The sequence below is a fragment of the Notamacropus eugenii genome, chromosome 3 (assembly GCF_028372415.1).
Source record: "Notamacropus eugenii isolate mMacEug1 chromosome 3, mMacEug1.pri_v2, whole genome shotgun sequence".
Taxonomy (NCBI): Eukaryota; Metazoa; Chordata; class Mammalia; order Diprotodontia; family Macropodidae; genus Notamacropus; species Notamacropus eugenii.
Window position 1 is genome coordinate 286,332,353 of NC_092874.1, and position 21,659 is coordinate 286,354,011.

At 39.1% G+C, this 21,659-nt stretch overlaps 1 protein-coding gene across 2 annotated transcripts in view; it reads left to right on the top strand.

The window, feature by feature from the left end:
• The first annotated feature begins 9,413 nt into the window (after positions 1–9,413).
• The window catches only part of STAB2 (stabilin 2), a 162,866-nt gene continuing 150,620 nt past the window's right edge, over positions 9,414–21,659 (top strand). For both annotated transcript variants that reach the window (XM_072655757.1, XM_072655758.1), the window contains exons 1-3: positions 9,414–9,997; positions 16,305–16,438; positions 17,230–17,345. In XM_072655757.1, the coding sequence (XP_072511858.1) occupies positions 9,917–9,997; positions 16,305–16,438; positions 17,230–17,345 (331 nt within the window). In that variant the 5' untranslated portion in view covers positions 9,414–9,916. The remainder of the gene's footprint in view (positions 9,998–16,304; positions 16,439–17,229; positions 17,346–21,659) is intronic.

Sequence of the window (21,659 nt, forward strand, 5' to 3'; positions counted from 1 at the left end):
GTCTAAGGACAAGCCACCTTCATTTTTACTGGGTCATAGACTTAGAGTTGAAAGGGACCTCAGAGATCATAGACTTCATCCTCACTGTGTTTAGCATGGCAAGTCCCTTTATTACATTAACTAGCTACCATCAACAGGAAGTGTGATTTCAAGAGTATAGGAAGCAGGTTTCATTAAGATGCAGATGATATTGCAGTTCTGGCCAATAAAATCTATAAGACAGCTCTAGGATTGACAGAAAATCTGGGGAGCAGGGAGGTGAACTCCTTTCCTTCTTTGTAATGGACTTGGGAAACCACGTTCAAATTCAAACTATGTGACCATGGACATGTCACTTCAAAAAAACCCTCTGTTTTCCTCAGTTTCCTCTCCTGTAAAATGAGGATAATAGTAGCATCTATTATTATTATCTGGGGTTGTTGTGAAGATAAAAATGAGATGATATTTGTAAAATGAGTTTCAAACTTTGAAGGACTACATAAATGTTATCTATTCTTATCATTATTAATTGATTGATTTTGCTGAACTATTTTTCTTCTCTCTACTTTGTGTGTTATAAACAGAAGTTCTCAGTCGTTTTTCCATGATCCGACCCTTTGACAATCAGGCTAGTGAAGCCTCTGGACCCTTTTCAGAATAATATCTTTAAATGCATAAATAAAATACAGTAGGATTACAAAGGAAACCAAAAATATTGAAATAAAATTATAAAAGTAACTTGAGATCATGGAAACAAGGCAAAAAAAAACTATTTTAAATGATTACTCTCTGGAAGGAATATATTAGGAAAGTGTAGATGATATAGAAAACCAAAGATATTAATGCAGGCTGACCACTTAATTTTCCAGATGGGGAAACAGCCCCAGCAAAGTGAGGTGAGGAAGTATAGGAGCGTCCGAAAAAAGTTGACAGGGACCTCAGAAGTCAGGCGACCTCGTTTGAAAGATGAGGAATTAAGGTCAAGGAAGAGAAGTGATTTGCTCAAATTTAGACAGGTAAGATCAGAAGTGGGATTTGAACTCAGGTCATCTGACTCCACATTCAGGACTCTTTCCCCTGAAAAAGATGGCAAAGAGCAGAGCCTACCCTTACACCCAGGTCCTCGGGTTCCAAATTCAGAGCTCTGCCTACTACCCCTCCCCACCCGCTTCCCAGCAACCCCGCTGACTCACCTCTGAGCCGGGGAGGGGGGGGGCGTGAAAAAGGGGGGAAAGGACGGAAAGTCGCATGGAAAGATCTGACCTAGAAAAAGGAAAAGGGAAAAGCGTCCTGGAGCAGGGATGGCTCCCGGAGCCTGCAAACATCCTCCGATTTGCAGCTCTGGCTACGACCCTGTCTCCACACATAATAAATGGTCAGTCTTCCTCAATGCAAAAAAGAAAGGAACAGGATCTGACCCGTGGCCAGGAAGCCCATGAGTCCTATCAGTTCCGAGCAAACTTTCGCTGTATTTTCCCCCGCTGAACCTCAATGTGCTGGAGAAACAATGAAAGGGTACCCTGAGATGGGTGCGAACACGGGGTGCTGGCTGCTTGATTCCCCTTAAGGAAGGGTTCTTAATCTGGGGTCTGTGAACTTCTGTAATATCTATTTGAATAGCTATTTCAATCGAATTGGTTTTCTTCATAATACCATGTAGTTTATGCATTTAAAAATATAATTCTTAAAAGGAATCCATAGGGTTCCAACAGACTAGGAATTGTTCTATTAAGTTTGGATTCAGTCAAAGGGTTGCACTTGAGGACCTCTAAAGGCCGCTGGTGGCCTAGAGGGCGCAGATTCCCCCACCCCTGCCCCGGGGCCCAGGACACACAAAAAATTAAGAAACCCTGCCCTGGAGAATGAAAGTTCATTTAGAAATAGCACCAGAGTCCAAAATCACACTGCAAGTAGAGAAAAACATTTCACTCAAAATCAACATGAGAATTCTTAAACCTGGCATTCAACTTGGCAATGCCCATTAAAGAAGATTTTTAAAAATTTATGCAGAGGAATCAAAGGCCAAAAGATCCATAGGTTTGGAACTGTAACAGACCTCTGAGGACATTAATCCAGCCAGGGAAGTGGTAAAACTGAAATGACATAATGGGTATGAACTCTACAAATTTTAAAACAGTGTATAAATGCCTGTTGTTATCATCACCATCAGACTCCAGTCTGGATTATGTCATTCCCTGAGCCTTCCTCAGAGAGTTACCTAGTTAACTTGGGGTTTACTGGCTAGATTTCTTTCTCAAAGACCAACCCTTAAGCCCATTTCATTCTGCATCTCATAGATTGGACCACAATAGGTCCCTTAATGGGTCTTATTAATGGTTATTTTTTGGGCCCTCCCGGCTCAGAGTGAATGTCAATAATAATTATTTCTCTTTTGGACAGCAACTCTGAGGGTCTTCCCCTTTCAGTTTGATTTATTATTATGATTATTAAAGAGGGCCATCCCCTGACACACTTCTTAAAGAGGCCTATTCACTGAATGGGCATTGATTGTCTCACTCAAAGTGAAAAGCTGAAAAGACCTTAGCTTAAAAGTGCCAAGGTCCACCACTGCATCCTGGGTCATCTCCAGTTGTCCTGATCGATATCTGGCCACTGGACCCAGATGACTCTGGAGGAGAAAGTGAGACTGGTGACCTTGCACAGCCCTCCCTCCCTCAAAACAAAGTCAATTGCAAGTCATGTCATCATCGCCCAAATGTCATGGTCCTCTTAGAGAACAGACGCACCACATAACCACAGCCACCCCCCTAATGAACTCAAACAATGTTTACAGAGTAATACAAGGGTGTACTAGTAATGTTTAACAACAGGGAAACCAGGGGGAAGGGAGGGGAAGGCATGCACGTACTTTATATTTAATCTGCAATCCTGTATTACCTATGTCTGATTGCTTACCATTTCATGGAGTGGGGAGGAAAGGGAGGGAGGGAGGGATAGAATTTGGAAGTCAAAAAGCTGTTTTAAAAAAGCAATGAATGTTGTTTTTACATGTAATTGGGAGAAAACAAAATATTATTTTAAAATAATTTTAATCTGCATTATTAATGCATTCTTATGTCTAACCAATCAAGAAGACAATAAATCAAGTCCCGATTTATTACATTTGCCAATTTCTGAGGTATAAATAATTATTAAATTTTACCACCCCTTAGTCCAACCTCCTCATTTTATGGATGAGAAAAATAGCACCAAAAAGGGGAAATTATTGATCCAAAGCCAAAGAGCAACCTGAAGAAAGGGATTATTTCATTCTTTGTATATCTATGATCAGCCCCAAAACACTGCCTGGAACATAGGAAATGCTTAATAAATGATTATTGATTGACTGAGAGTAAGTGGCAGAACTGGGCCTCAGTTTCTTTATCTGTAACAAGGGGTTTGGACTCAATGGCCCCTTAAAGTTTTTTCTAACTCTAAGTCTATGATCCTATGGCCATGGACCTATCTCTTTGACTTTCAAAATCTTGGATTCCTCATCTGTAAAATGAGAGGGTTGAACTGCATGGCATCTGGAAGTTCCTTCTAGCTCTGTGTTTGTGACCATGTGACTTGCCTATGATTCCATGACTTGTCTATGTTCCCACAGCCAACAAGTGGATGAGTCAGGATTTAAAGTTACTTCTTGCAAGAAAACAAAGACACCAAGTTAGCTTCATTCAGGAGGTCACTACGTAAAAGAGATAAACTAGGATGTTGAGTGCTATCCTTGATAATTTCTATGGTCAATAGAAACAACTAACATTGTTCCAATGTTACACTAAGAAGGAAAAGGAAGGAAGAAAGTGTTTTGTATTCTCACCAAGTTAGCATGCATTCCAGGAATTTGGTGAAATGAGTGGGCAAAATGAATGTTTCTTTGACTCTAGTACCAAACTATTTAAATAGGAAAAGTTGATTTATTTTAAAATACCTTCTTTGCAAAAAGACCTAAAAGCTTAAGGAGAGAGCTCCAGGCCTCCCCAAGAGAAAATGATTCCAACAGTACTTGGAAAAACTAGGCTGGATGACTAGTGCCTATAAATTGGTCAATACTAGGATTTTTGCACTGCAAAGAAGTGACTTCCATTGGAACTATTCTGCCCTACTCTGGCAAAAGGCTCCTCAGAATTTGAGAGAATCACTCCCTATTGAAGTTAAGTGAATCTACTTCCAAAGGCCAGATGGATTCTTTTGAGCAACATTCATTCTTTCATTCAACACACATATATTCCTGCTCCAGGCACTGAGGATAGAAATACACAAAATAAAAGAGATCTTGTCCTCAAGACTTTGACATTCTCTCATAGGAGATGGCATATGTATCAATCAACAAATACTTAAGCTATGTATCAAGCCACTGTACAAAGCCCTGGGGGATACAAATTCAAAAAAAAAGGAGCAATTGCTGCCTACAAAAAGCTAACATTCTACAGGAGTCTTTACAATATAAGCAAAACTAGAGACATCACCTTGCTGACAAAGGTCTGTAGCAATGTATAGCTGTGACAGCTGGATTGCGTAGCCAAGCCTCACAGAATCGACCCTTTCACATTCTGGTACTAAAGAGTACTTCTGAGAGTTCCTTGGACAGCAAGGAGATCAAATTAGTCCATATTTAAAGAAATTAATTAAGACTCTTTACTGGAAAGCCAAATGATGAAGCAGAAACTTAAATACTTTGGCCACATAAAGAAAAGACAGGACTCATCAGAAAAGACCTTGATATTGGGAAAGATTAAAGACAAAAGGAGAAGGGGATGGTAGAGGATGAGATGGGTAGATGGAAAAAGCTGAATACTGTAAAATTATAATGACCAAGCTTGGCTCCAAAGAAAAGATGTGAGAAAGCATCTCCCATCCTGTTTTCACGGGTGTGGAACACTATCAATTATGTCAAAGTGTTTTCAACATTTTGGTTAGTTTTGCTGCAGGGTTTGGGGGAGGGATGTCTCTTTTTTTTTTCGTTGTTTTAAAATATGAGAAGCAATTTGCCAAAGTAGATAAAGAGCTAGCTTCAGTCAGGAAGATCTAAATTCAAATCCCACCTCTGACATACACTGGCTGTGCAACCCTACATAGATCATTTAACACCTCCTTCTTCTGGGCAGCTCTTTAAAACCATCAATTTTAGAGAAAATGCTGACCTGCATTGATAGAAAGAGATGTCTCACCTGAAAGTACCCTATATGAATGAAATCACACTAGCTCTTTCCTTGTTACAAGGTATAGCTCTCTCTAGGGGAAAAGAAAGGGAGGAAGGTACTTTGGGAAATAAAAGTTGATGCAACAAAACCTATCAAAAATTACTTTTTAATTTTTAAACTTAAGAATTCATTGACAACCTCAGAGAAAACAGTTTAAGTCACAATAGAAGGGTTGGAAGCCAGATTGCAAAGGGTTGAGAAGTCAGTGTGAGGTAAAGAAGGGGAGGGAGTGAATGTAGATGGTTCTTTTGTGAAATTTGGCTATAAAAGGAAAGAAAAATGTAAGGTAATGGCATCAGCTGTAGGATCAGATAATAACAGAGTAGTAATAAATGGGAGGGAGTGATAATACTAGAGGTAGAGGTAGGAAAAGAGGAAGTCCTGTGCAAGAAGTAGCATTTGAGTTGGGCTTTGAAGTAATCCGGGCTGTGAAGAGAAATTCTGGAAGAGAAATTCCTGATACACAAAAGAGGACAATGGCTATTGATCCTCCCTTGATCTCCTTCCCTCCTGTTTGCCCCAAAGCAGTGTTTTAGAAGCCATCCTACTGTGTACTCTTGCCAAAGTGTACAAAGGTACACTTTACTCATCTAAATTGTCTCTCCCCATGGTCCCATCTCTCTTTTTTCTTGCCCTGAAATTATTATAGCTGTTTTCCATCCCTGACATCTGTCCATCTATCCACTCCCTGACTGTCACTTCCCAGTGAGGTCTGATTTTCATGAGAAGCAGGAGAGGTTCCCTCTTTGGGGCTGAGTTTCCCTGTGTGTAGTTATTTTTTAATTCAGATCTGTGATTTCATTGGCGTAGGAAACCTCATGAGATAGTATAGAAATGAACTGTAACTTGTCTCTGAGAGATGCTTGGGTAAGCAACTTGACCAGAGTATACAATCAGGATGTATCGGTTTGAACCCAAGACCAGCTCATTTTGAAGACAGTTTTATCATCCATTAGCCTATACTGCCTCTCAGTGCTTAAAAAATGAAAAAAAAAATTTTTAACTGACTAGGTCATAAATTGGAGTCAGCCATCAGACTCTGTTCTTACATGGAGGCCTGTGAACTGTTGTGAAATCACTAATCAATACAAGAAATGGGCTTTGGCCTCTGTCAGTACCCTCAATAGCCTTTGGCCAAAGGACATACATCACAGCAAAACTCTGAGCCCTTCTCCAGAAACAATATCAGGAATGATAACAGTAGGTCACATTTCTAAAGCTCTCTCCAGTCTACCCTGAGCTCTCCCTCTCATCATCCTTTGAGGGTGAGCAGGGTAAGTATTGAGTAGGTTTACCCACCTGTGAGAGATTACTGGATGGATCTCAGCACATGGATTATAGTATTCTTCAGGGTTTAAGAACCGTTCATTCAAAAAGAATTTGGAAACATAGATTTGGAGATGAAGAAGCCTGAGGCCAAGAGAAATTAAGTGACTTACCCAGAGTTACACAGACAGTATGCATCAGAGAGGACTCAAACCCAGATCTTCCTGACTCGAAAGCCTGAGATCTAACCACAAAACTACTTTCCTTCAGAATTGTGTTATGTTCAGTTATTTTTCAGACATGTTCAACTCTTTGTAACCCCATATGGGATTTTCTTGGCAGAGAGGTACTGGAAAGGTCTGTCATTTCCTTCTCCAGCTCATTTTATAGATGAGGAAACTGAGGCAAACAAGGTGAAGTGACTTATCCAGGGTCACACAGCTACTAAGTGTCTGGGGTCAGATTTGAATTCAAGAAGATGAGTCTTCCTGACTCCAGACTCTATCCACTGCATCACCTAACTGCCCAACTTCAGAATTAATAGAAATCTATTAAATTAACATTGAATTTAATCTAACTGAATTTTCACCTTAGTACCATAATGAAATGTATTCCTTATTCTCTTGGGTGACTTATTGCAAGGGAGTTGGTGGGGCAGAGATGAAGCAGAACATAGGAGACTATTGATCCACAGATCTAATCATGTCATTCCCCCTTCAAAATTCCTTAATGGGTTCATTTTGGCCCTAGGGTAAAATACACAATCTTCAGCTTGGCCTTTAAAGACTTTTACTGTCTGGGCCCTACCTCTCTTTCCTTTTCTGTTTCCTGTTACTTTCCATCATGGATGCCATATTGCAGAAACACTGGCCTACTGACCATTTCCTGTAGACAACATTCCACTTCTCACTGCTGTAACTGGGAGCCAGTGCCTTCCTTTCCCATCTAGAAGACACTCCCTGCTCATCTTTGCTGCCCCAGAATCCTTAGTTTACTGCAAAGCACAGCCCAGGGGCTGGTTCACTACATGAAACCACTCCAACCCTAGTTATTAGAACTCACTCCCTCTTGAAATCCCTTAGTATAAACTTTACATAGAGTTCACATTTGCTTATTTGTGTACATGGGATGGGAGGAGGATAAGAAAACAAGAATGAAACTTCCCTGAATTCCACCACTGTTTTACTTATGCCTTTGTATTCCTCAGTCCCTTGAGCATTGATTAAGTAATCGATGATTGTTGAATCCAGTTGAACTGAGTGGGCTTGAATGAAATTGAATTTGCTTAGTACAATAAGATTCCTAAAGTGTTTCAGCCACAGCATCCTTTGAGTTAGGTAAATGTCATTAACTCTATCATGCAGACAAGGATACGGACAACCCACTCCTTTGGCAGTTGAGAAGCAATTGAGTTTAGCACCGAGTTATCCAGAAACATTAGGTAATATAGGAAGCCACCAGGTGACAGTAGTTTCTCCTCCTATGGAGCCTGGTGTCCCAGTCTCTCCACTCTGATGCAAATTAGTGGGTCTCTTTTTTTTTAAGACAATCTGAGTTAAGTGACTTGCCCAGAGTCACACAGCTACCAAGTGTCAAGTGTCTGAGGTCGGATTTGAACTCAGGTCCCCTTGACTCCAGAGCTGGTGCCGCATCCACTGAACCACCCAGCTACCCCTAGTTGGTCTTTAAAAGGCTAGTGTGAGAGGGAGTTTGATGAAGCTCACCTGGGCACCAAAGCTGCTAATTAAGCCTCTGGCATCTAGGAAACATCAAAGCTGGGTTTTAAGCTAGTCATTCACCAGGCCATCTCCAAAGCTCATTTGATAGCAAAGGCTATGCTTTCCTCATGAGTCCCATCTCCTCCAAAGAATCACTGTCTATCCCAAACTGCCTTCTTTGAGCTCCTATTGTACTTAAGTCTTTCTTAGGCAAATCACTGAGCATTAGGTTCCTCTTCTACAAAATAATAGTACAGTGGGGAAAATGTTGGCTATGGAATCAGAGGCCCTAAGTTCAAATCCTACCATTTTGACCATGGGCAAATCACTGAGCCTCAGCTCCCTCATCTGTAAAATGAGGCAATTGGACTAGATGACTCTTGGATCCCATGATCCTCTTCATGTGAGGATCTCTCTTTCATCTCTCTAACCCTGAGGTTCCACAGGGTGTACATTCAGATCATTTCTGAGGGCTATTGATTTCATTCCCTAGAACCCAGAAGATCTAGAACCACAAAGAACTGTTGCAGTCATGAATTTATATCTGTAAGAAACAAAAACTGAAAGAGGTCACATCAGCTAGTCTAATGAGGAGAAAACCAAGGACACAAAGTACAAACCAAAGAACCAGGATTTGAACCAAGGTCACCTAACTTCAAAATATGGTGCTTTGCACAGAGTAAGCATTTAATATTTTTTTTTCTTCATTCATCCATTTATTCATGGCTGCCCCGTGGCAGGAGCATTCCAAGGAGTTTCCATTGCTGATCATCTGAGAGGAGAGAATAAAGCAAAGCTTTTGTAGACGTTTTGCTCCTGCACCATTCATGTAGAGACTATAGGAACCTAGAGCTAGACAGGAATTTAGAACTTCTGTTTGTGTTGTGGTACAATAAAAAGCAAGCTGGACCTGCAGTCCCAGGACTTGGCTTTAAATCGCACCTTTGCCCCAATACCTGTGTAATTGTTGGCAAGTCACCCTCCCTGAGCCACAGTTTCCTCATCTGTAAAATGAAGAGATTGATTTAAATGACCTCCAAGGCCCTTTCTGCCTCTAAGTCTATATCACAATAAGAATATGACCTCCAATTTCCTTTTCAACTCAAAACCTTGTAATCAATTAGCCATTGTAATCTTCCCCCAGAAAAACTCAGAGACCCTGATAGATCTTTCTTTTTCATATAATGCCTAAGATGGGGCCCCATTTATGGGTACTCCCATAAATGCTGACAAATTCAAAGTCTGGCCAGTTTTATTCCATTTGTATGAACTGGCATGGTGCCTGGGCCTGAAAGAGGGAGATGAGTTATGAGGTTGGCTCTATGAATCATGCCAGGGAGAGAGATCATGGGGCAGGTCAGGCGGGGGCCTAAGAGGTCGGGGACAGTTCTTAAAAGCTGTGGACGACACAGGCATGCTTTGCTGTGGCCCTGCCTCTCAGGATATCCTGTCATTCAGCAGGGGTAGTGTGGATCCACCACTGGAATGGTCGTTTTCCCTAAAATCCCGTATTTTGGCATTTTTCCTGTCTAGGTCAGGTTTCCCATGTCTGTTTGTTTCAGTCGTGAGGTTCTCCACAGGAAGACAAGGCAACTGACTTAAAGGGACTTAAAAGTAAGAACTGGATGGAGAAAGATAAGCTAAGGGAAAGTTGATGAAGTGCAGCTGATCTCTCCCCTCCCCCATTGAGTCATTAACAAAATAAGAGAATTCTGGAGAGAGGGTGGAAGGAGTACATATTTCTTCATCATGAGAAAAAGCCTGAAGCCTTCCTTCCTTCTTGGTTTCATCATTCATATTCTCTGTTCCTTGGCTGGAGCCCTAGAGCAGGTAAGACAAACTTTCTGTCTTTGGTGGGTAATAGTTCTTCCCCATTTCACTTATTATTTCATCAGTATGGGGAACTCACTGTGCAAGAAAACCCCCCCACTAATGCATACTGGCAACTCCTCAGTGACTGTCTGAGGCACTGAAAGATTAAATGATTTGCTTATGGTTACCCAATTACGGCACAGTATAGTAGAAAGAAGTCAGGGGGACTTGGGTTCTCAACTAGCTTCTGTTGCTTACTGTGTCACCCTGAACAAGTCACTTAAACTCTTTGAGCCTTGGTTTCCTCATCTGTAAAATGGAGAACATAATAGCAACTACTTCACAGGGTTGTTGTGAGGATCAAATGATATAATATTTGTAAGTGCTGTTCAGACCCTTAAATCAGGAGGTATTAACCTTTTAATATAAGGCACCCCTTTGGTGTAAGCCTATAGACCAGTTCTCAAAATAATATTTTGAAATATATAAAATATATAGGATTACCATAAAATTCAGTTATCAAAATATTTTTTTAATCTTCATAGACTCTAAATTAAGGACTTCTGCTTTAAGCATGTATAAAATTGTCAACTTTAATTACCATCTGTAGGGTAGACTAGATAACTCCTAGAGTCCCTTCCAATTTTAGACCTTAACCCCTCATGTCAGGTCTTCCTGACAAGAAAGTCAGCCCTTTCTGCAATGTGTCATTACACATTGCCATTGGTCGTTTTTGTCATTTATTTAAGGCTTTTGCTTTCCAGTGGACTCTTAAATACATGTTACAGGTTAGGTTTGATGAAAGAAATTTAAACTCGGAGTGGGAGTCTCTGTATTTTCAAAGCTTTTTACTTCTTGTGGCTTAAAAATTGTGAATATTTTGTGTGCCAACATCTACTAACACAAGAGCCCATATCTGATTGCATGCTACCTCAGGCAAGGTGGGGGAGAAAATTTAAAACTTAAGGAAGTGAATGTTGAAAACTAAAAATAAATAAATTGGAGGGAAAAATCTACTAACACATTGTTCTAACATTTTTATGGATCAATGTAATGTCTACGTGTGACTGTTCAGGATGCATTAACGGTCCATTTTCGGCATAGCTACTTGTTATGTTCTCAAGGATGTTTTGAGGTTTGTATTTGTAGTACAAGAATTTGTCATCTGTTATTTCAGTTTACATTAGATCTTTTAAAATTGTTTTTAACTGTTAAATTATTAATTGATTTTTTCATTTAAAAGTTAAATTTTAAATTATTTTAATTAATTTTTAATAAGCAAAAATTCACTTTCTCTCCTTCCCACCTGTCCTCATTGGAAAAAAAAAAAGAACAAAAGTCCTTTAACAAGCATGTGTAATCAAGTAAATCTTGATTACACAGATTTGTCATGTCCAAAATTATGTGTCACAACTTGTACTTTGAGTCCATCCCCTCTCTCTCTCAGAAGGTAGGTCTTCTACTCATTTATAAAAGATTTCAAACATCTGACTTGCAATTATGTAATATTCAATCTACCAGGGACTGTCTTCCTAATATTTTGGAAGGCTTAACTCAGAGCCTCTGACTCCATAACCAACATTCCCACCCACCGCCCCACAATACTATTATTTTGTAGAAGAGGAACATCACACTCAGTGACTTGCCCAAGAAAGACATATGATCAAGATGTTTTTTGTCACCCCACTGCTGGAGGGAGGGAAACCCTTGTTACAATTAATTATAGATAGTCAAGTTAAACAAATTCCCATGTTAGTCATGATAGAAATGTGTGTTTCATTCCATTTCTATGATTTGTCATTGCATTAATCAGTCAAGTTCTTCAAAACTGTTGATTTTTATAATGCAGAGGTTATAGCAAGATGCTGAATTTTTACAGCCTGTAGTGGTATGCTGCACTGCTTCTATCATAATCTGCTTTGCTTAATAAACCCAAGCTACTAAAAGATAACCCTTCTATAACTTAAGTTGTCATCATCATTATAATTTATCACTTTCTTCTCCTCTTTTTTTGATGGTATTCATGTAGAAAAGATCCTAAAAATTGTATGCTGATATTGTTTTTATATACAAAATTTTGTGAACTATAGCACAGATGGTTAAGAAAAGCAAAAAACCTCGTCTTTTGTAATTGACTAAAAGTGTTCTGATGAAACTCATCTTCTACAGGCGCACTAACAGCATCCTTGGGGCAACACTAGTAGCATATAGGATAATGAGGATAATGTGTACCTGATTTTGTTCCCTTGTGATTTTGGTCTCTTTGTCCAGGTCTCTATATTTTGAAAGTTTTTTCTTACACATAGCTTGGAGATTATAAGCATTCAGCATGATGATAGCTATTAAAAACATCACTCTTAAATGCTTACAGATCAATTTCTCATCCAGGAGACTGTCAGAAATAGAAGTTTCAGATAATTGTCCTATGCTGGCATAGTCTATTTATTGAATTCTCAGGGATATTTTGAAGTCTCTGTTTGTAGTGTGGGAATTATCATTGTCATTAACAACAGCAATAACACCGTTATCGTCATCATTGTTATTACAAGGCTTGGGATGCCTGCTTCAATCCAGATCCCAGTGGCCTTAGCTGATATTCAAAGCTTAGTTTGTGGTTCTGTTGTATAGATGTGTTCAAATTTAGAAATACTGTATCTCAATCAATTAACAAGGGTTTATTAGGTTCCTACTCTGTTTCAGGCATCAGAAATGCAACAAAAATCTAACAGTCCCTACCCTCAAGAAGCCTAAGGGAAATAATGCAAGAACATAAATACAAAATATATTCAAAGTAGATACTCTCTAATTGGGGAGGGACCATTAACCACTGGGTAGATGGGGAAAGGCTTTATACAGGGGTAGCACTTGACTGAGCTTGGAACAAAATGAGAGACTCTAATAGGCAAAGTTGGGGAGGGAGTATGTATTACAAGAATGGACAGAGCCTATTATGCAAAGGCGCATGGGAAGTGGAATGTTTTGACTGAGAAATAGCAAGAAGGCTGTTGTGACTGGAATGCAGAGTGTGAAAAAGAGAGTAACGTGCAATAAATCTAGAAGCACAAGCTGGAGACAAATGATAAAGGATGAAGCATAGAGGAGAGCCACATTCAGACTTGGGCTTTAGAAATATCCCTTTGGCAACTTAGTGGAGAAGAGTTTGGAGAAGGGCAGAGACTATAAACAGGGAGACTAATTAGGAAGCTATTTGACAGTTGTTAAGCAAGAAGTGCAAAGGCTCTGAACTGGGTTGGGAGCCAAGTGTGTGGAAAGAGTTAATGTTCATGGCACCCTTCCAAGACTAAAAATTTATGAATCTGGGAGTGAGGTTCCTAACATGAAAGCCAGTGGTACTATGAGAAGGGAATGAGATAAATTGTCCAAGAAGTATGGGAGAAAAAGGGAAGGGTGAACTGTGTCAGCTGCCATTTGATATAATAATCTAAAGATAAAATGATGGAAAAGCTTGTTTAGGAAAATTGGAATCTGACTTCAAGATCCCAGTAGTTTCATGGTATTGATTCAAATTATTTTGGGGGCTGTTGTTTTTATTCCCTAGAGATCAAAGGATCTAGAACGAGCGGGGAACCTGTAACCTTGAGAGGGCCTTTTGAGTGAGTCCAAGTTTTACAGAACACATCCTTTTATTAAGGGGTTCTAGATTCTAGAATTAGAGGGGACCCCTTAGGGATCATATAGCTTTTAGAGCTATGAGGTCCAAAGCTGAAAAGGGTTGCATCAGCTAGTCCTATCCCCTCATTTTATAGATAAGGAAATTGAGATCTATAAAAGAAGAAACCCAAGGTCACACACAGAGGCCCTCAAGATTTCAGAGTCAGGATTCAAACCAAGGTCATCAAAGCCAGTGCTTTTGTCACTACATCATGTCGACCTCCATGGTTGGAGCATTCAATTTCAAAATCGAACCACTTAAGAGATGAATTTCTCTGACCTATACAATTCATTTAGGTAACTTCGTATGCAAGTAGAACTAGAACGAACCTTCAAATGATCTCATGGTAAAGTGAAATGTGTTCTGGATATACGATCAGAAAACTTGGGTTCACATGCCACCCCTGCCACTTACTGCCTGCCCAATCTTCAACAAGTTGCTTTATCTCTCTGGAATTATAAAATGAGCAGGTTGAACTAGATGGTCTCTGAGTACCATGGATCACTCCATCTTTGTCATTTTATTCCCAGAATTTAGCAGAGTACCTGGCACATAGTGGGCACCTAAGAAGTGCTTGTTGACTTGAATTGAGGGACATAGGAGCAGTACATGAAGGCTTGGACTTGGGTCTGGGAAGACCTGAGTTTAAGTACTATCTCAGACACATATCAACTATGTGACTCTGCGCATCACATAACCCTCCCAGTTCTCAGTGTCCTTGTCTCTCAAATGACAGTTTTAGATTCAATGACTTCTGAGATACCTTCCAACTCTAAATATATGATATGATTTCTTCTTGCTCTATGTCTCTGATAATATGAATAAAACATCATTAAACATCTATTACAGGCTCAGAAATTCTACCATCAGAGAAAAACCAATAACAAAAAAAATATTCATTCTCGATTGATTCTAGATCAGGGAGGCTAGACCATCAGAGACATGTGAAATGGGAGAGCTAGGCAAACTGATCCAGTCATTCATATGATCATGGAGTTAGGGCTGGAATGGAAACGGAGAAACAATGTGAACTTCTCTATGGTATACTTGATTACGTGCTATATTATGCTGCTAGTCAATAGATATGCCTGTCTCTCCAATGAGATCACAAGCCTTTTGGGGGTGGGAACAATTGATGATATTTCTCTAACTATCATAGTCTGGCATTCTGCTGGACACACAATAAGTATTCAGTAAATACATATGGAATAAATGTTGGGTAAACTTTTTGGACAGCCATTGGTTTTGGTTTTGTAGAGGATCTTTATTTAGGGATGGTTTGGACCAGAGGACCTCTTCAGTCCTTTCCAACCCTAATTCTGTGATTCTTGAGAACAGCAGCTTCTGTGACCAATCTCCTCGGAAGATTCTAACTGGAACCCACTCTAATCCATCTTCCACCCAGCTGACAAAATAATCTTTCCGAAGCCCAGATGCTCAAAAATCTTCATAGGCACTCTGTCCCCTCTAAGACAAAACAGAAATACTTTGGCTTGACATTTAATGTTATTCACAATCTGGCTTCACTCTATCTTTTTAGTCTTATTTCACATTATTCTTCTTCAGCTAACATTTATTATAATAATAGCTAGCATTTGCATAGGACTTTGAGGTTTGCAAAACACTTGACAGACATCTCACTTTATACTCACAACAACACTGGGAGGTAGGTATCATTATTGTCCCCATTTTATAGATGAGGAACTTGAAGTTGAAAGAGATTAAGTGATTTGCCGGGTGTCACACAACTGGTAAGTGTCTGAGGCAGGATTCATACTCAGGTCCTCCTCACTTCAGGCCCAATATTTGCTATTTTTTCAACCTGGCATCTTCGGTCTCTGAAATTTTGCAGTGTCCCTCCAAACCTGGAAATGTAGCCCTCTTCACCTGATTGAGTGCTTTCTTCATTGTTAGTGCTTCCTCCACCTTCAGTTTGATCTTTGATTTTATGTTTGGTATAGTGGGGCAATAACCTCCTGAATTTCGAGTCAGAGAACCTGGATTAAAATTGTAATTGCCACTTACTCTTAGTGTGACCGTAGGTAAGCCATTTTACTTCTCTATACCTCAGTTTACCCACGTGTAAAAAAGATTTTAACTTAATCATTTCAAAGGTCCCTTTTAGTTCTAAGCCTACATCTAGAATCCTACATTGTAAAGTTCCCTGAGGGAAAAGAAGGGGATTTTGGTTTTGTTTTGCTTTCATTTTTGGTTATGTTATACACAATGTATCATGACATAGAGAATAGGAAACCTGCCTCAGGGTCAGGTTCAAGTCTAGCCTCTGGCATATAGTGGTTGAGTGGTAAGGCCCTTACCCTCTCTGAACTCTCAGGCATCTCTCTCAAACTATATAAAATACTATCCCACACGCCAATGAAATTACATATCTGAACAACATAAAAATGACTAGCACTTAGTTCAATGCTTTGCACATAGGTGCTTTTAAAATTCCTTTGGTGTTGAATTGAACTGCATCAAATCAAGCAGAAACATCTCTCCCATTTTAAACAGCTATTTTGCAAGTGAAGTTTGTCTCATTAACAATCCAGGCCCCAAATAAATAGTCATTTAAATGACCATGACGGATGGTGAGATATTCCGAAAAGTCTGGCAGAACATGAATTGAGACTATTTCATGACTTTCCCCAGGCAAACAGATGTGACAAGAAGACTCTGATTACCACCAGGACTGAGTGCCAATCTTGTAGTCTCAATCGTCGCATCAATTGTCCTGAAGGTTACACTAAAGTGACGAATGGCTCCTCAGGAGTGCAAGACTGCAGGTAAGTACCATGGACAAGTCCTATTGCAGAAATTGTCTTCAGCAACTGAAACTGATCTGCCACAAAGTAGCATCCTGAAATTTTCCTTTATTCTTCCATTACTACATCTAGAAATCTAAAATCTATTCATATGAATCTTTAAGCCACTTATTGCTTTTATTTCGAATCTCATAAAGGAGATGGTGTGATGTTCTTGAAGTCTAAAAGACCTGGATTCAAGTATCACCTCTTATATATACAGACTGTGTCACTCTGAACAAGTCATTTAACCATATGATGCTTTAGGCAACTCTTTGAAACACTGGGTTGCAGAGAAGGTGTGAACTTGCTTTGGTAGATGAAGTTCCTTCAATTTTGAGTTCCCCACGTTAACTATCACACTGACACTCTGTTTTCAAAAAAAAAAAAAACCAGAAAGTTGAAACTTTAAAAAAATTAACTCCATCATCTCTGGTACCACTCTTTTTTTTTTTCTCCTTTTAGAAGCTATTGTTTTATTTCATCTCTACAAACAGGATTATAGTCAGATTATGAAAATAGAATAAAAGTTGAGAATACAGAGTTTCATTTTGTGTCTTTTTATCCCCAGCCCCTAGAACATTATCTGACACACAGTAGGTGCTTGATAAATACTCGATTTATTGATCTAATAAACAGTCCATATTCTTCAGTGAGTTGTATTCCTTTATCAACATTCGTTTATATAGAATTCATATAGCTTTCTACAAAACTTCTTAGATTTTTCCAGTGTATGCCTAACGCCTCTCCTTTTTTTTTCCTCTGTCTCCAAGGTACTCCTTCAAAGTCAGGGATTATGCCCTGTCTCTTCCTGGATGCCGACATATATGCAGGAAGGAATATCTACAACCCCTGTGCTGCCCAGGATTCTGGGGTCCAGACTGCATGGGTGAGTGCCCCTATCTTTACCTCAGATTTATGGAGAGAGCAAACATCTTCCTGGTTCTTATTCAGTTTCATAGACAAACAAACCTTTCTATCAGAAAACTGACAGGATGTTCTGAGCCTCTTCAGGTCAGTTTTTCTGTATGCAGATATATTTAAATTTGTAGGAAGGATTTGCTTTTGTGCACGGTGGAATTGAAGGAGAGACAGATCTATGTTCAAATCTCCCACCTGGCACTAATTAGCTCTGACCCCAGGCAAGTCCTTTAACCTCTCTGAGCCTCTTTCCTCACCTGTAAAATGGTGTTAACAGTGCCAAGATTGTGAGGTTCAAAGAAGATAATGTTTGTAAACTGCTTTGTAAATATTAATGGTTCAGATGCAAATTGCAATAAAATTTTTTTTAAAGCATGTTGGCTATGGAGTCCAGAGATCTGAGTTCATATCCTTACTCTGACCTTTACTTCCTGTATAGCCTTGGGCAAATAGCTTAATGCCTTTGAGCCTCAGCTTCCTCATCCATAAAAGGAGGTGACTTCCTGTCTGGATCTATGGTCTTGTGTACATGTTACTCCCCCCACCCTTTCTCTGATCTTTTCTTTTAGCAGGATCAAGAGAATAGTCACTAAAAAATAAAATAATCTGAAATCAGAAGCTCAAGCACATTCTATACTTTGCGTTACACTATGTCTCCTGCCAAGTGCAGAAATGTTCCACATATTAGTTTAAAATGGTAACAAAGATGAAAAAGTTCTTTGAAAGCTCACTACATTCCTTCTAATTACTCAGTTTAATTCAATAAGCTTGTTTTGAGAGAGAGAGTACATGAGACTATGCTGAGTACTGGAGACAGAAAGATAAATAGTAATAATAACAATAATTTGCATTTATTATATTGTGTATATATACATATATATGTATATTATATTATACTGACATTATATAACACATAATATTATATGCTTTAAGGTTTGAAAAGCACTTTATAAATATTATCTAACTTGACACTCCCCCCAACAAACTTGAGAGGTATGTGCTATTATTATCTTCATTTTATAGATAAGGAAACTGAGGCAGGTTAAATAACTCATGCAGGGTCACACAGCTGGTAAAATAGTGTGAGGCTACAACTGAACCTAGTGCTTCCTGATTCCAGCTCCCATACCCCATCCACTATACCACCTAACTGTCTCCAATAATCTAGTCACTGACCTTAAGGAATTTATTCTACAAGAGGGATACAACGTACGTCCAGATCAGCAGCACAAAGTCCACACAAAGTCATTTCCAAAGGTAAAGATGAGCAGGCAGAGGATTCCAGATGTGGATTCCAGAGGATTCTACCTCTACACCATTCTGGAGGCAGGAGATTGGGTGGTCTGTCCAGGGAGCTGGGCTTAGGCTGGTTACCTGGAAAGTAGAGTGTGTGAAAGGAAAAAAATATGAAATAAGACAAAACAAATGTGGGAGCCAGATTGCCAAAGGCTTTAAAGGCAGGTCAAGAAGTTTGTATTTTTTTTTCTAGAGACAAAGATGCTTGAACAAGGGGTGACACAGTCAAAGCCACATTTTAGGAATGATAATTTTAGCAGCTGCACAGATGGTGAATTGAAACAGGGTTTTTTAGTCTGGGGCCCAGATCCATTACTATGCTTCAGGCTGTCTATGACCTTGGATGGGAAAGAAATCACATCTTTATTTTCACTTACCTCTAACAAACTTAGCATTTCGTTCCTTTATAGAACTAGCAGTAACTGTGACCTGTAACCTGTAGAAGTGACAGTTTCATATCACATTATACTTGTTACAGCTAGCTCAAAATGCAGTTTATGATCATCAGCCCTTCCTCTACATCTAACCATCAGGTATCTAACTCAAACCCAAGGATATGCTGGAGATAGCTCCTTGTTAAATTTTCACTGTGAGCATTTGCACCACAAAAATCAACAAATGCTATTGATTAGAACTTGATTTAATATTTTTATTGTGTACACTTGAGAAATTGATAGATAAAACATTAATGATATAAATTAAACTTAGTGTGTCCAGCCACACTCCTGCCCTAACCCATCAGATACCTAACTCTAATATTGTATCTGACCTTAACCCATCAAACACCATGAGAGACTATTTCAAAATTACTATAATTATTAGACTTGATATTGTCATCCAACACTGCAGTCTTAGTGTCTACAAACCATTTCACTTTAAAACTATGTATTTTATTTTATTCTTTTTAAAAACATGATTCTAGGGAGTCCATAGGTTTCACCAGATTTGCCAAAGGGGTTCAGGACAAGGGGAGAAAAGGTTTAAGAGCTTCTGAACCAGAGTAGAAATTTGATAATCAAAAAACATTTATTAAATCAATGCTGTGTACTAAGCATTGTGCTCCAGAGACACAAAGAAAAAAAAAAACATGCTGCCAAACAACATGTACATGGCTACAAAATAGGTACAGTACGAGCTAGCAGAAGGGAGAGGACGAAAGCAGTCATTCAGAATATTGTTGCAGTAACCTAATAAATCTGGAGAGCAGAAGAGCAAAAAGTGGGTGGGTGTTTCTTATTCCTTCTGTTTTTCAACTGATGGGGGAAGAACTACAGTGCACACCCTTTTATCATCTGTTTGCGAACATGCTACATTTGTTAGAAAGGCTTCCTTCCTTCCTGTGACGTGTGGAGGAAAGAGTGTCTCTCCTCAAATTTCACAGTGATGACAAAGTAAGATTCTGGCTATCACTTTACATTTCCTGAAGAGATAAGGGTTCTGGGAGGGGGGATTCAGGGAAGGGAAAAGGAATCCTTGAGCTTACATTTGGAGGAAGCACATTCCCAAAGTCTGCAGCCATAAACTACACAAAGCAGAATTCTTTCTTCTCAGTAAATCAACCATATCATCAACCAAAACCCCTTTAGAAACCAGGCACAAAATCCGACCATTCATTTGCGCAGCGGCTACCATTGGGGTTCTAAGGATTTTGTCCTTATTCCACTAGTATTCATCTTCATTCAGGAATATAGAACTAAAACTCTTTTATCTCAGGAATCATACCACACATAACCCAGAATTAACTAGGCACTTAGTAGCTATTTTAAGTCAAACGATGAGATGTTATGTAATTGAATTAAGTATATGTGTATGGGTTAGGGGAAGAAGTGTTTGCATATTCCTAGGACCCTAGATCTAGAGATGAAAGGTACATCCTTTCATAGATGAGGAAGCTAAGACTCAAAGGCTTTAAACTACTTGCCTAAGATTATACAGGAAGTAAAGATCAAAGGCAGGATTTGAATTCAAATCTCTGGACTCCATAGTCCATCTACGTAAATACAAAATGTATTCAAAGTAGATAACACTGTTATTAGGAAGGGACCACTAATAACTAGGTAAATGAGGAAAGGTTTCGAATAAGGAGCACCTGACTCAGCTTTGAAGAAACTTAACAACTCTAATAGGCAAAGTTAGGAATAGAATATGCTTTCCAAGAATAGAAAGGGGCCTTAATGTAACCCCTCATTTTACAAAGGGAGAAATTGAGGTTCAAAGAGAAGTGCTGACTTCTCAAATCAACTCATAGGATCATAATTCTAAAACTGAAAAGGACTTCAGAGATTAACTAATCCTTTATTTTTCAGGTGAAAACTGAGGCACAGAGTAGAAATTATTAACCTGAGTTCTGGGAACTTTTTTTTAATACTTTGGTAACTATTTCAATTTATTTCCTTTACAAACCTATCAAGCTTTTTTTTTCTTTTGCACTTAAAAACATTCGAAGAAAGGATCTATAGGTTTTACCACACTGCCAAAGGGTGCCATCATACACAAAAAGGTTAAGAGAGGTTAAATGACTTGCCCAAGGTTACTCACAGATAGTTAAGCGGCAAAGGCAGGCTTTAAACATGGGTCCTCTGTGTCTAAAAGTATTTCATGACCTTCCATTCAAGTTCTTTGAATAATAAGTGGATAGCAATTTATCAATTATGTTGTAAAAGAATTCTTTTTTTCAGGCATGCTTTGACACTATTTGTGTGACTTTAGACAAATCACCAAACTTCTCTGGGCCTTGGTTTCCTTATCTGTAAAATATGGGGTTTAGGGATGGCCCCTGAAGTCCCTTCCAAAACTCTCAGGTCCTATCTTGGTAATTCAAGCAGGAGGTAACACATATATTGGAGAGCCATTGCCTAAGTGTCCCTGCTCTTGCCAAGGTCACTGTACTTGGTTATTTCCCATCAGGATACACAATTCCAACCAGGGATATAAATGGGAAAAATCCAGGAAACATTCATGCTATCTCAAAATCCAACCAGCAAGG